Below are 14,701 nucleotides of genomic sequence, written 5' to 3' on the forward strand. Positions count from 1 at the left end.
TCCCTCTTTCCAAAAACTATCCTAGAGCTGATATTTGAAAGTGTGCACGATAATCTAGTCATGTGGACCCATCAGACAATATCCTTGACTTGCAAAGTGAGAGTCATGCCTTCCGGTTCTCCTTTTGTCCTCTGGCTGCATCAGAGGAGAGGCCCTGCCGCCCGTCGGCCTCACCACTTTTCTAACACTCGCTAATCCGCTCCAGCCTCAGTGCCCTTTGCAGGCAGTGGTATCTAGAGTTGGTAACATGCTTTTCGTTTTCATTTTTTTGGGCAGTTGTCTTTGATTTATGGTGAGATATTGGCTTTTCCATTTATGGTAGTGATTTAAAGTATCCTTTAAAAGTGTAAGTATATGATTAAGTACTGTATAAAGAACTAAAGATGGCGGTGGTAGGATGATTATGTTTCTAACAACCATAAACCTGGCAGGGAAGTGAGATCGTAGAACATGACCCTTGAAGTAGGTGAGGCAGCTGGTTGGGTCTCACTCATCTTTAGAGGAGGAGGAAAGCACGGCCAACCAGAGGAGCAACGAGTGAAAGAGGGTCATGGGTTCCAGGATAGCACCTAGCTGGACCCAACTTTGGGCTGCTTGGCTCCCTGAGCTGCAGGATTCAACCCATGGCACTTCTTACAGGAGTTCCTCCAGGATGCCTGGTTCTGAGTCATCTCTCTTTTCATATACTGATCACCATCCACCTTTCTCTAGAATGAGCTGTGTCATCAGAGGTCACAGAGGGGGATGCCTGTTGCGGGTGGAGGAAAGGGACCTATAGCAAACTGCAAGGCATGTGCCCTATTTAGTGGTTGATAAGCAGAAATGCAGGCCCAGTGTGGCTACACCTTCCAATTTCTCAAGAAAAGTCAGAAATCTAAATTCTTACGTGAAATTTCACCATTTTTAAAGTTGACAACAAATGTTCACCATGCCTGGGGGCCAGATCTTGGTTTGGGCATCCTCAGGTGACACAGAGGGAAGCTTCCAGGTGAAGATGGCCATCAAGCTCTAGTGCCCTCACACCCTGGTCCTGAAAATGACAGAACCGAGGATAAGAAATCACAGTTAGAGCTAATTGTGCAAGTCATGTGTTTCCCCATAAGCTTGGGCCCTCCTAATTGGCAGGGAGGGGCCTGGGGCATCGGGTCCTGCCCAACCAAGGCCAGTCCCAAACCCTGGCCACACAGCCCTGGGGCAGGGTGAAGAAGAAGATCCAAAGGGACAGTGGTCACTCTCTGGGCAGGTGCGGCAAAAGTCTGGGGTCACACAGGAGAGAGGTTTGGACGGACACATGCCTGGGAGGCGGTTCCCAGGGCGGCCTGCGGAGGGCAGGTCACTGTGGGAGGGACCCCAGGTGGGACAGTGGCTCCAGGCAGTTGCAGGATCAGGACCGCTGGAGGAGGCGGTCTAGCTGGGGTTGGGCTTCCACGGCAACTTGCTCCAGGCTGGAGATGGATGCCTTGGCTGCTGAGTTGGAAAAAGTGGGCAGGGTGCAGAGCGGCTGTTTCAGGTGGGCCTGGGGGAAGGCAAAGGCCAGGAGGCTAGAGCACCACTGGGAGTCAGGACAGGTGAGGGGAGCAACCTTACTTCAGCTCCAGGAGGGTGCCCAGGTCTAGGTGGGGGAGGCAGTGCTCAGAGGCTGCAACGGAGGGGTGGGGAGGCGGTCGGAGGGGAACAAGGTCTTTAGGCAGAGAGGAGCTGGGGGCTGAGGGAGCCTTGCCTCTCGGCCAGGGCAAAAGTTGATCTTTGGGGTAGCCCCTGCAGCGCATGCACCCTCCTACAAAACCCTCTCCGGGTCAGCCCCAGGGCGCACGGAGGGTGAGGCGGCCCCTTGTGCCGCAGGGCTGACGGGTCGGACCTGAGCACCCCGAGGACTCTTTGCGTGGGTCTGCTCCTCCCAGGTTGTGTGCCACGAGGACGCGGGGCGCGCCGAGAGTGGCCGGCGGTGGGGCTCCCCTGGCCCGGCCCGCGGCGCTTCTCTGCCGTCGCCTCGGGGTGTCTCTGCTTCGCTGCGAGCCGGGATCCGCGGCGGCGGCGGCGCAAGGAGGGGAGCGGGCGGCGGCGGCGGCGGCCGCCGCGCCAAGAAGCGCCGGGTCACCGCAGGCTGAGGCGCCCGCCGTCCCCGCCCTCCCCCTCGCTCGTCTTCTCCCTCCCTCCCGCTCCCTCGCTCGCTCGCTCCTTCCCTCTCCCCGCCTCCCCTCCGCGCTCCCCCGCCCTCCCCTCCGCGCCTCGCCTCCTCCGCCCCGCGCCCTGCGGTGCTGCAGCTGCGGGCGGCTCCAGCTGCCCCCAGATGTGGGCTGGGCGGCGCGCGGGGAACTTTCGCGCCGGCTGCGAGTGCGGGGCCCCGGCTGCGGTCCGGCTGCCATGGATCCGCCGGCGGGAGCCGCTCGCCGCCTGCTCTGCCCTGCGCTGCTGCTGCTGCTGCTGCTGCTGCCGCCGCTCCTGCTGCCGCCTCCGCCCGCGGGCGCCCGGCTCGCCGCCACCGCCGACCCCCCAGGTAGGTGCGGCCGGGCCCCCTGCGCCCGCGACCCTCTCGGCCGGGCCCCGCCCCGCGTGCCCCGCCGCCCCCTCCCCAGGCGTGGTCCAGCCGGACTTGGGCAAACTCCGTGCGCCCCGCCCGGGGCCAAGTTGGCCAACTTCGGGGCCGGGTTGGTCGCGCAGGGGGCGCCCCGCGGCGCACCCAGGCGCCTTGGGTCTGGGGGACCCTCGGACCACTCGCGGCTCCTGGGACGCCGAGCGAGGAGACCAAGGGCCGGGACAGCCCCGCGGCGGAGAGCGCAGCGCCAGCCCCAGCGGGTCCGGGGGAGCCAGGGCGAGGCGGCGCCCAGGCTCGCGTCCGGGGAGGCTCGGGAAGAGCCGGGTGCCGAGCGCGCCGCCTTGGGCCCTGAGGATTGGCTGGGGCGCCTCGGAGGGGATCCCTAAAGATCCGAGGGACCCTGCTCCACCCCTCCCTGCCCTCGGGCGCGCGGGAAGGGGGGCTGGCAGTGGGCTAACCGGGAGCAGGACGCGGAGGAGAGGCCGCCCGTGCCCGGAGGGACCGAGTCTTCGGCGCTCCGGAGGCGAGTGGTGAGGGCGCTCGGGCGGGGGTGGGGGGACGCCGAGGAGTAGCGGCGCACGGGTAGGGAGCCAACCGGGAATGGCTTCGGAGCAGTCCCATGTCCTGCCAAGGACGGTAGGTTCAAGGGGCAGGGGACGCTCTGACGGGGCCATCCTCTGGGGAACTGTGAGGAGCCCGCAGAGCCCCAACCCGGAACGGGGCAGGGGGCAGACCTCTTGGCTGGGAGGGTCCCACAGAGGGACGGCTTAGGGGCCGCGGGGCTCCCGAGTGCTGGCCCTGTGAATGCCCCTTCCCGGTTGGAAGGAGGCCGGGGAGGTGCAGGCTAGTTTCTGGGGGTTGCCTGGCAGAATGCCCTTCTCTTCTCAGTGGGGGGCTGGGGATGGGGCCGGGGGGATGCGGGGCTTGGCGGCGGAACTCTGGGCTCCGAGGTCTTGCGGGCCTAACGCCCCTTCCCATTGCAGGCGGGCCCCTGGGGCACAGAGCGGAGCGCATCCTGGCGGTGCCGGTGCGCACTGACGCCCAGGGCCGCTTGGTGTCCCACGTGGTGTCAGCGGCAACGGCTCAGGCAGGGGTACGGGCCCGCAGGGCCGTCCCCGTCCAGACCCCGGGCTTCCCTGGAGGCAGCGAGGAGGACCCTGGCGGCCGCCTGTTCTACAATGTCACGGTCTTCGGCCGAGACCTGCACCTGCGGCTGCGGCCCAACGCCCGCCTTGTGGCGCCCGGGGCCACGGTGGAGTGGCAGGGCGAGTCTGGCGCCACGCGCGTGGAGCCCCTGCTCGGGACTTGCCTCTACGTCGGAGACGTGGCCGGCCTGGCTGAAACCTCCTCTGTGGCGCTCAGCAACTGCGATGGGCTGGTGAGTACGCGCTTGTCTCGCTGCATTCTGTCCACTGCCCTTGCCCGGGCTTCGGAAGCCGTTACCTGGGAGTCCCCTGGGAGGGCAAAGCCAGCGCTGAGGACCTTTCCCACACTCCTGTGCCTAGGGACCACGGGGCACGGGGTTGGCTGAAGGCAAGTTATTTTGATTGGTCTGAGAGGGGTGATTTATGCAGGGGGAGCGCCGGGATTTCCAAAGTACTTAACAAGTTGCCCAGTGTGCATCTCCCTTATACACACCTGCACGGGTCCTCCTCTTGCATCCGGGTGCGGGTATATCTCTGTGAGCGTGTGCATCTGCACATGTGTTTTGGAATGTTGGTGTGTACTTGTATCTGGGTACCTGTGCACCTGTGTGATGTGAATGTGCCATTGTATGTCTCGTGCATGTGTGTATCTGTAGGTTTTTGCTCATTTGTGTGTCAGACTGTCTGTTGAGTGTGTATCCCTGTGCATTTTAGCATGTATGATGTGTGTGTCGGGGGCACGTGTGCTGGCAGTCAGTCTTCTTGTTTCTGTGTGTGCAAGTGGTGCCAGCCCAGGGAATGGGCAATTGTGCTGAAATGCCCAGTTATCCCTCTGCCCCTTGGCTGACCAGGAGCTACTGATTTTTATGCTGTGGTTTCCTGTTGAACTTCAGCTTGTTATATGAAAAGTCAGTTTCCTCTATTTTGAGCCAAGGGGAGCATTTGGAAATGCAGGCTCTGGTGCCCATGGGCAGCCCCTGAAGGACAGGAGAGAGGTGGGGGGGGGTCCCTCCTGGGACTGCCTGGGCCACCAGTGTGACTGGAGCCCTGGGGAGTTCTGCTTCCAGGGACCGGGAGGGACCATGGCTTGGCATAAGGGGACCTCTGAGGAAGGCTGGATCGATGCTCAGGGAGAAGGCTGACATTGGCGGTGCTCTCTCTGGCCACCCGGGGGCCTGGCACACGGCAGAAGCCACTGCAGTTTTCTATTTTGGATTGGGTGTGTGGTGGTCAGGCCGGCTGTGTTGGCCAGACATCTGAAGCCGCCCACCGTGGATCCCGTCTAATTGATGCTCAGGGCACTCCTGCGCCAAGTGAGGGCCGGCTCTCCCAGCCCTGCTGGCCCCAGAGCTCTCCGTCCTTAGTCCTTAGCCTTGTCCTGCCGGCTGCAGAGCCGGCAATTACACTAGAGCCCCACAACCGCGGGTGTTCTTTTTATGGAGACACAGGAAATGTCACTTGTTGCTTTGGAAAATCACTGCCTTTGGCTGGATTTAGTTAGAACCCGGGCGTATTGCAAACAACTATAAATGTCCTTGGAGGAACTGGGTTAACATGGTGCAGCCCTTTCTAGCCCCATCATCTCTGAGAACATCCTAGGTCTCATAGGTGTGTCTCTTTACGCTGGAGGTGAATTTCCTAAATAAAAGGGAATCCGTGTTGGGGACTCCAGGGGTGGAGTGCATGGGGGTGTTGACACAGATGGTGGGTCAGCTCCTGTGTACTGATTAATTCCTGGTGGAGAGCATTTCAGGGGCCTTTTTCACTGTATCATTCATTCATCTGTTCATTTGGTGATTCATTTCTTCAGCCAGCACCTCCTAGTGTGTTTGTCCCCTGTGCTGGTGCCCTCCTAGGGCTCACATGCTCAGGGCGGCTGATGTGCAGAAGGGCACTGTGGCCAGGGCTTTGAGAGTGTGCTCCTTGGGGGCCACTGGAACAGTGGGTTGCCAGTGGGCAAAGTGCAAGTTGTCAATTGTAGCAGAGGGCAGAGCATGTGGAGAGGTAGCGGGTGTGCATCTGCTTGGTCAGGACAGGCATGGTGCGATGCCACACATCCTGGATACACACCAGTAGGGGTGCAAGACAGAGCTGGAAGAGGGTCTGGAGCTTGCCTGAGTGGCCTTGAATGCTTTCGGTGAAAAATGGCCTTGAGACAGTGGGGCGGCACCATTAGCTCTTGTTTTCTTTCTTTCTTTTCGGTGTGTGTGTCTGTTCTGATTTTACACCAGTTAACTCCTTAACCCTTTAAGTTCCTCTCTTCATCAGTGAAAGGCCCGCTGACTGAGGGCCTGGGGCTTTACGCATCATGCTCTGGTCCTCACAGCGACCCTGCTGGGGAGGGGGCCGCATCCTTGGTTTACAGCTGGGCTGGTGAGGCTGTGGGAAGTTGAGGGACTTGCCCAAGGCCACACAGCTCATGATGGCAGGAGTCTGGCTTGATTCTGCCCAGCCCCTTCTGCCAGGGTGCTCCCAAGTCTGGGCAGGTGGAAGACACTGAGGAGTGGTAACAGGAGCCATTAATTCCTGGCATTCCCTCTTAATAGGCCTTATGTGGACAAAGGCGTCTTATCCTCCCAGCAAGCCAGGCCCTTAGCCACTGTGCCACACAGCGCCCCTTCCCCTGCAGCTCCTGCTCTTCCCTCGGAGACAGCGGAACACACAGAGCAGGTGTGTTAGGCTGTGCTGTGCATGCAGACCCCTGGGGATCTTGTTAAAATGCAGGTTCTGATTCAGCAGGTCTGGGGTGGGGCCCAAGGGTCTGCGGTTCTGGTGCGCTCCCAGGCTGAGGCTCCAGGGCCTCACAGTGCCCTTTGGGAAGCACGGCTCTCTAGCCCCATTCCTGCAGGCTTGCACATGTTGCTGTGAGCACGTGCCGTTCTGTGGATGACTGGTGTGGGAAATGCTGTGCCTTGCCTTCAGCCTGGGAGATTCAAGGGGGCCCACGGAGACCTCTGAGAAGTTCTGTAACAAAGAAACCTCATGAACTCTGTGTAATCCAGCACTTCCCACCCACATGGGACCATGGAACCCCTTCTTTGCAGACATGTAGAGCCAGCTTTCCTGGAAGATGCATGGAGAAACCATGGGCCAGGAGCACAGCAGGCAGCTGTGTCTTTCGGCTTAAGCCTGGGGGATTAGATGGGACACACCTCTCTGAGGAGCCACAGGCTGCCTCAGGCCCATTGTCCTGCCCCTGGCCTGGGACACACATTTGCTCATCTACTTGCCTGGCCCTGAGTTTGTTTTTCTGATTTAAAAGAAGGCAGTAGTAGCTTTGCTTACTGTGGACAGCAGTACAAGGGGATTCTTATGTCACTGCATCAGTCAGGATCAGAAAACTCAAGTCGGATTAGTTTAAACAGAAACAGGAAGTTATTAGCTCGCATCATGGTAAGTCTTCAGGCATGGCTGGATCCAGGAGCTCCCACCAGCTCATTAGGACCCTTGCTGTCTCTTGCCTCTGTTTTCCTGTGTTTTTGTTTCCTGTATTCTCAGGTGGAGTCCTTTTATGGTGAGTCAAGGGGCCCCAGCAGTGCCAGGCAGACATCTTTTTCTGATAATTCTAGCTGAGTCCTGGGTATCTCTCAGCTCAAGCTGGGGTCAGATGCTCCCATGAGAACCAGGACATGGGGGTCTGCAGAATCTCATAATGAAGAGTACAAGAGGTGCTTCTCCCCGAAATGATATGAGACTGAGGCCCTGGGCCTGCCAAGGTGCAAACTCTGTTGAAGTTAGGTGGAGGCGCAGACTCAAGACATGCTGCGTTTAGACGAGCTTCATGAGACGTGCCCTGCACGCTTCCTCTACAGAGGCCGGCGGAGGGGGAGGTGCCGGGTTTCTTACAGCCACCAGACAGAAGTTGTCCCTGATGTTCCCGGGGAAAGGTGAAAGTTTGCCTATTTCATGAATATAATGCTTAACCAAGGATTCTTGTCCATCGTGTTGCTACAACAGAGTTCTCTAGTACCTCCAAGGCCACAGCATAGGTGTGATGATTTCACATCACTTTTATTTGCAGATTAAAATCCCAATGAGAAGCCATCGGCATTGACAGTAACAGCAGCTAGTCACCGTTGGCGGTGCCCCTGCTTTGTGCCACCTGGGCTTGTTTCCTCCCCGCGGTCCTCTGTGGCCTATATCTGATGTTATCCCCTTTCTACAAATGAGTAAACTGAGGCTCCAAAAGCTGAGTGAGCCAGCTCCCAGCCTCACGGCCAGTATTTGAACGCATGTCTGTCTGATTCCAAGACCATGCTCACTATATTTTGTTGCCTTTTCTGCACACCAACAAAAAAAGAATACAAATGAAGAAATGCATTTCTTTCAAACATTTCCTACCTCTTCTGTCTGACTCCTGGAGGCCATCTCAGCCTTTGTCAGTGTGAATGAGTGGGAGCTGGGAGCAGACCTGCTGGCCTGGGGGCTTCCTGACCCACTGCCGACCTGCCCTGGGCCGCAGCGCCTTGCAGGCTGCCTGAGTCCTCATGGCTGGGCCAGGGCAGCGGGGACTCCAGGAGGACCGAAGCGCCCTGCCCCACTGCCGCCTCCCCCTCAGTGCAGCTCTGGTGACCTCTCTCGGCCCGGCACCTCTGACCAGGCAGGGCCCGTGGTCGAAGCCTCCCCTGGCTGGGCAGTGGGAAGGGTGTGGCCTCTGAGGTCTGGTCCCAGCCTGTGGCCTGAGGGGGGCAGTGTACACCCTTCCCTGGGGGCTTGGTCTGAGCCCCCCTGACTCAGTGAGGTAAACCCCCCTTGTATGGCTGAGTGTCAGAGAGGCCCAAGGGCTGCTTACTTGCAGGCTGGGGCTCCCCTGCTAGGCCGCTATCCTGGTCAGGCACCCACTCTGTCCAGTCTTGACGGGCATTAAAAGTCACTAAGGACCACAGAGAGAAGTCATTTGCTGGCCCAAGGGACTGAGATGAGTTTCATTTTTCTTAGCAAGGCTGCTACCTTTGAGGCCACATCCTGGACCCCGCGGGCTCAGGTGCTAGCTGCAGCAGGCCGGGCTGTGGGGCTGGGGTGGGGGTGCCTGAGACTTGCAGCTGTCCTTGTAGGGTCTTCCTTCCTCCCACCGTGTCTTGGCACTGCCTGGAAGGCAGCGAGGGGGTCTCAGGAACACTGAAGAGGGGCTGCAGGAACTTCCGGGTTCCTTAGATGTCGGGGCTCCTCAGGTCAGAGGAGCAGAGGCATCTGCTTGACCCCTGCTCTTGTCAGTCTCAGGCAAGCTGCCTGAGGTGGTCTCAGCATCCTTCATGGCTTATTACTCTCCTTGTTGTTTAAGACTCATTCAGTTTAAGGGACAGAAAATCAGCTTACAATGAATAAAACAAACAAGGGACGTCATGGTCCCAGTAATCTTGTTGTCCGGAGGAGTGCCAGCTTCAGGCATGGCTGGATCCAAGGGCTCAGTGCTGATGTCAGAACATGCTCTCTGATTTTCAGCTCTGCCACTCTCTATGTTTATCTCAAGATGGGTCTCCCAATGTGGGGGCCACTGGCAGCTTCTGGCTCAGCTTGTTTTCTGCAGTGGAAATCTCTCAGAAATGGAGAGCACTCCTTTCTGGATGGTTCCTACTAGAGTCCTGTGGAGGGCTCTGATGGGCCCTGCTTAGGTTACAGGCCCATCTTTAAAGCTGTGATATGGGCCTGACCCGAGTCTCTTGCCCACTTTTGGGGTTGAGGGTGAGAGTCAGACTCCCAAACTCTGGAATGGATTGGGATTCTATCCTAAAAGCAGGAGGAAGGACGAGCGTGCCTGGCAGATGAAAATGGCTGCCACCATACTCCACCCAGAGTCCCGTTTCCAGTCCAGATCTCCTCCTGGGCTCCAGACTGGCCTTCCCAGCTACCTCGGGACTCCTTCCCCAGGCGACCTCACGCTTCTGAAATGGGACGCTGGTCTCTCCATTCTCCTCCAGACCTCACCCTTCACCTGGGCGGGAGTCCCAGGATCCCCCCCTGACCCCCACATCCAGCCAGCCACCATCCCAGACTTCTCTGGACTTCATCCCGGGGTGCATCTCTCCACCACGCCTGACTCCAAGCCCGTCTTTGCTCCTGTGTTTCCTCTCTTCCCCACAGGCTCCAAATTAGTCTCTCCTCAGCAACGCTGTCCCCACACAGCAGCCAGAGTGATTTCTATAAACCACACATTAAATCATGTCTCTCCTTTGCTTAAGACCTTTCAATCGTTCTTATTGCTCTGAAAAGAAAAATCCAAACCCACTGGACTGACATTCAAGGTCCCTCATGACCTGGCTCGGTGGCCTCCAGCTTTGTGTGTCACTGTGTCCCCCTCACGCCTGCACTCTGGTCACACCGAGCTTTTAGTTCTTCCAACACTGAACACTCCCAGTGCAGGGCCTTTGCGCAGGCTGTGCCCTGGGGGTGACCCCTCTTATCCCCCCGTCTTTGCCTGGCTTGCTCTGTAGGTCTCAGCTAACCGGCATGTCATTCAGGAAGCCCCCAGATGTCCACAGGCTGTGTTGCACCCTGTCCTTCTTGGTAACTTGTACCTGGCTGTGTCCACAGGGCTCAGCTCTGGCTGAGCAGAGCTCTGCTGGGGGCCGTGAGATGAGAGCCTGGGGGCGGGGGCCAGAAGCCCAGGCAGGGCAGGGTGGGGGATTCACCCTGGAGACGCTGGGCCGCCTCTCCTCAGCTGCCGACCCCAGAATGCCCACACTTGGTGGGGTAGGCCCCTGGACAGTGGCTGGGAGCTCGGTCTCCTTTCCTGCAGGAAAGCTCTTGGGCACACAGGGTTTGTACAGTTTTCCTGCCCCCACCCTCTTGGGGTTCATGAAACCCAAGTTGAAAACTCCTGGTCTAAATCAAGCTAAGTGAGGGAGGGAAGCCCCCTCGGCCTGTATGGGGATGGGTTGGGTGGGGGTGAGGAGACCTTGGGCTGGGCTCCGGCAAGTCACATTGTGACCTTAGGCAAATTCTCCTGCCAAGAGCCTCAGTTTGTTCACGGGGAAAGTGGGGGCTGGAGTCAACTGTTTCTGCGATCTTCCAGGGCAACTCCAGGTGTCTTAGGGGCCTGATGGGGACCAGACACAAGCAAGGGGACAGGGTTGGTGGAGGGAGGGGTGGGGGCCCTGGCGAGCCTGTGCCTCACCTCTCTTGATAGACGGCTGCCCCTAGGGAGTGTGGGCTCCTTGCTGTTGGACTCTGCACTGTTTCTGCAGAGAAGCTGTGTCTCTGAGTCTGTTGACATCATGTGGGCAAGCAAGCCCAGTGTGAAGACCCTGTGTGGGCCCTTCGGTCCCCTGAAGGGGCCTCCAGAGGCATAAGCGGGAGTGTTGGGAACTGTGCTGGCAGCATGACCATTAGAGGGGCCAGGGTCCCCTGCAGGCAAGGGCTGTCCTGGGAACTACCAAGAGCCCAGCTCTCCTTCCTCATGCCACCCCACGTGCCCTCGGGGGCATCCACAGCCTCCTGGCCTGCCTCACCACCTCTTCTCACTGGGGTTATTTGGTGGGAGGGAAGGGGATTCCCAGGGGCTCTTCTCTCCCGGGGTGGGGGAGGCATGTGCACTGGCCGGTGGCCGCCACTATGGAGGCTGACTTGTCAGGAGTTTGTGCTCGATGTGGCAGAGCAGCAGCCAGCAGCCCACCACCTGTCTCATGGCGGCCCCTCAGAATGGTGTAGGCGCATCCGTGGTCTGAAACCCAGACTCATCTGGCTTCAGCAAGTAAGACATCTGAAGGCGCTTAGAGGAGTCAGAATCACAGAGACAGGCGGCAGAGTGGGGCTCCCCGGGGCGCGGGGAGCCGGGCTGGGGAGTTCGTGTGTGATGGGCACAGAGTTTCAGTTTTACAAGAAGAAAAGAGTTCTGGAGACGGATGGTGGTGATGGTTGCACAACATTATGAGTATTGTTAATACCACTAAACTGCACACTTACACATGGTTAAGGTGGTAGATTTGATACTGTGTGTACTTTACCACACACACACACACACACACACACACACAAGGCATCAAAGGACTCGTGGGATTGGGTGGAGTGGTGTCCTTGAACCCCGCCGGCTCAGCCCCATCCCTTCTGTGTGTCTCCGCTTCCTGGGGGCCCAGCGGCTGCAGCTGCCCCCACACCCAGGCCCCCAAGCACAGCTGGGTGCAAAAGGGAAGCGGTCTGTTTTTCGGAGGTTCCTGCCACGTTCCTGAGCTTCACTCTGATTGGATGGTCTTAGGTCACAGGGCTTTCCCATAGCCAATCACTGTGGCCCAGGAATGCCCTGTGCTGATTGGCTCTGGCGTGAGTCACGTGCTCCACCCCTGACCTGGAATGATGCTGGGGGAGCGGAGGGTTGCTGGGACCACCCGGGAAAGCTGGGCCCTGGCTCTCCACGGCCGGTCTGCTCTGCGCCTAAGGACTCCAGCAGCCAGTGCTGTCCTTCAAGAGGAGGCGTCAGGGGATCACCATCTACACCGGCCGCCTCTGCTGCCACAGGTAGCCAGTCCCTGCAGTCGTCCTGTGAGCCAGCCACTGTTGTCCTCGTTGTACAGATGAGGAAACCGAAGCTTCCGTGAGATATGCGCATCCTTGGGGCTCTCCTTGTGGGGACCCTCTCCCCTTGGAATCCTCTAGGGGAGGGCAGTGGAGCCGACTCAGCCCTAATGAAGGCCAGCACAGTTGGTCACCCCTCTCTGAGCCTGCGCCCAAGAAGCTAGCTCTTCCTGGGCCTCCGCTGTCACCTTGCCGCCCCTGCCCTGCACGCTGGCCATGTGCATTTCTGGCACTGGCTGTGGAGTGTAACATTCCTGGCACTGGTTGCACATTCAGGTATTGGCAGGTTTCAGGCTCCTCCTGTCCCCCAGCCCGCAGCCTCGGCTGCCTCTTCCCCTGTGTCCCAAGCACTTAGTGAGTGAAGAGTGACGCCAAGTGTCAGCTGGGAGGTGGGGAAGGCTGGGTCCTCACCAAGGCCTGCTGTGAGGACCACAAATGCCACAGCAGGCATGAGCAGAGAAGTCATGGAAGGGCTCATCTGCTCTGAGCCATGGGGACACTCCCCATGACCTGTGTGTCCACTCAGCATAGAAGCTGGCTTTGCTGTGTGGTGGCCTGAGCTGTGGCCTGGGTCTCCCCACTCTGGTCTCCAGGATCCATTGGAGCAAGAGTGTGTAGGGCCCCTCCTGGGACGCAGGGTCTGTACTGGCCAGCAGACACATCCTTCATTACCTGCATTGCTCTCCCCTGCTTGGGCAGCCTGGGGGTTCTGTGCTGCTGCCAGAACACAGCAGGCTGCTGGATGTATGTGAACATAGGTGCTGGTTTGTGTGCCTGCGCATATCTATGTGGAAATGTGTGCATGTGTGTGCACGTGCATGCATATCTGCATGAGTGTGATGTGAGTATGTGCATGAGTGTGCAAATGTGTGTCTGTGTGTAGCTGTGTGTGTGTGTTCCCATCTGAGCATGTGTATCCAAGTGTAAGTGTGCATGTGTTGTGTGTGTTCTTGACAGGGGTTTCCTGCAGGAGGGGAATGAGGCGGGCTGGAGGGACTGAGGGGAGAGGAAGACTGCAGCCCCCTGGATCTGGCGCTGCTTGGACGCCCCCCGCTGGCAGGCGCTCCGGGGTGGGGCGGGAGGGCCAGGTGGAGCCTCTTGGTCTGCTGCGGATGTTTCATATTAAATGTCAGCTGTCCGCCGGGTCTGCGGTGCTGCCATTAATATGGAGAAGTTTTTCCCGGGCCTAGGGCTGGCTCCGCGGGCTCCTCCATGAATTTCAATCACGCTGCTCGTCTACTCCAGAGCCTGTGGAGTGGGGTGCACAGGTCCTGCTCAGAGGCAGAGGAAGCCTCGCTCCCAGGACGAAGGCCCGAGAGGCCAGGCGGGCTTGGTGCTGCTGCGCCCGGCTCTGTACGTTTCAGGGATTCCCAGGCAGACCTGAACGCTGCGCCTGGGGGGTGCTGAGGCTGCTGTGCCATGTGACGAGCCTGGGCAAGGGCTGCATCTCCGCTGCACCTCAGTTCTTCAGACTGCGAAGGGAGATCTATCCACACCCACCTCACTGGGCCGTGGAAGGATGGGGGCACGACAGGCACTGGGCCCAGGCCCGGGGTTTGGGAAATGCTGGCTGTTTATGCGCGTCATCGGATCTAAGGTTCCATCAATGATAGGGCAACCAAGAAAGAGAGGACACTCCCAGTTAAACAGCACCACGCGCCTTAGCTGCAGTCCCATGAGGTCTACGCACCAGCCAGCCTGCCCCTAGTCACTTCGAGCAGTGGGCCATTTCTCCTGCCTCGCTTGCATTGCTTACTTAGCTTGTGACTGACTTCGTCCACTTGTGGGTGTCTTCCTTTCTTTGGTAAAGTTTAGGGTCATGATCATTCTTCCAGGGACATTCCTCACTGATGCCAAAGCTACGTACTGCATTGTCTCTGTGTCTTTCTGCACACACCATAATTTTTTGCCATCACAGTAGGACTTTTTGAAGACATTCTGGATGGCAAGTGTTTCAACACAACAAGTGCCAACCCTGCACGTGACTCGAGTGAAGCTATGGCAGTCTGAAGTGCCACGGCTAAGTTGGTGCATGCCAGGCAAAGCCAGCCACCTCACGCTCCTGGTGGCTGCTGGGAATGCTAACGACCTGTTGATTTCCTCCCGAGTTCAGAGATGGCAAATGTGACAGATGTGTGTCTTAGAGTCCTGGATATGTGGTTTTATTATTGTTATATTACAAATGATTTCGGAGCTCTGTCTGAGAGCTGGCATGCGATTCTCAGGCTGGAGAAGCAGGGCGGCAGCGCAGCTGGGCCGTTCACACCAGAGGGGATAGCCCTTGTCAGCTCTGTGAGCAGAGCATTCAAGGATTTGTCTTTGCCCCTGGGTATTTCTCCTTTGAAAGCAGGGATTGGGACCACATGGCAAATAAGGTGTATTAATGTTTCATGCAAGGTTTGTGTGAGGCTCAGTAGTGGTCAGTCTGATTGGGACAGAGCTTCTGAAGGTGTGATAAAAAGTGGCTCAAGAACTGTGACTGTATATATATCTTTAAATGGATTATGTCACA

General features: G+C 58.3%; 1 protein-coding gene across 1 annotated transcript in view; it reads left to right on the top strand.

The window, feature by feature from the left end:
- The first annotated feature begins 2,275 nt into the window (after positions 1-2,275).
- Positions 2,276-14,701, top strand: part of ADAMTS2 (ADAM metallopeptidase with thrombospondin type 1 motif 2) — a 215,476-nt gene continuing 203,050 nt past the window's right edge. Inside the window, exons 1-2 of the mRNA XM_046667680.1 lie at positions 2,276-2,497; positions 3,520-3,914. Of these exons, the coding sequence (XP_046523636.1) occupies positions 2,365-2,497; positions 3,520-3,914 (528 nt within the window). The 5' untranslated portion in view covers positions 2,276-2,364. The remainder of the gene's footprint in view (positions 2,498-3,519; positions 3,915-14,701) is intronic.

This window comes from Equus quagga, chromosome 7 (genome assembly GCF_021613505.1).
Source record: "Equus quagga isolate Etosha38 chromosome 7, UCLA_HA_Equagga_1.0, whole genome shotgun sequence".
In the NCBI taxonomy this organism is placed as follows: domain Eukaryota; kingdom Metazoa; phylum Chordata; class Mammalia; order Perissodactyla; family Equidae; genus Equus; species Equus quagga.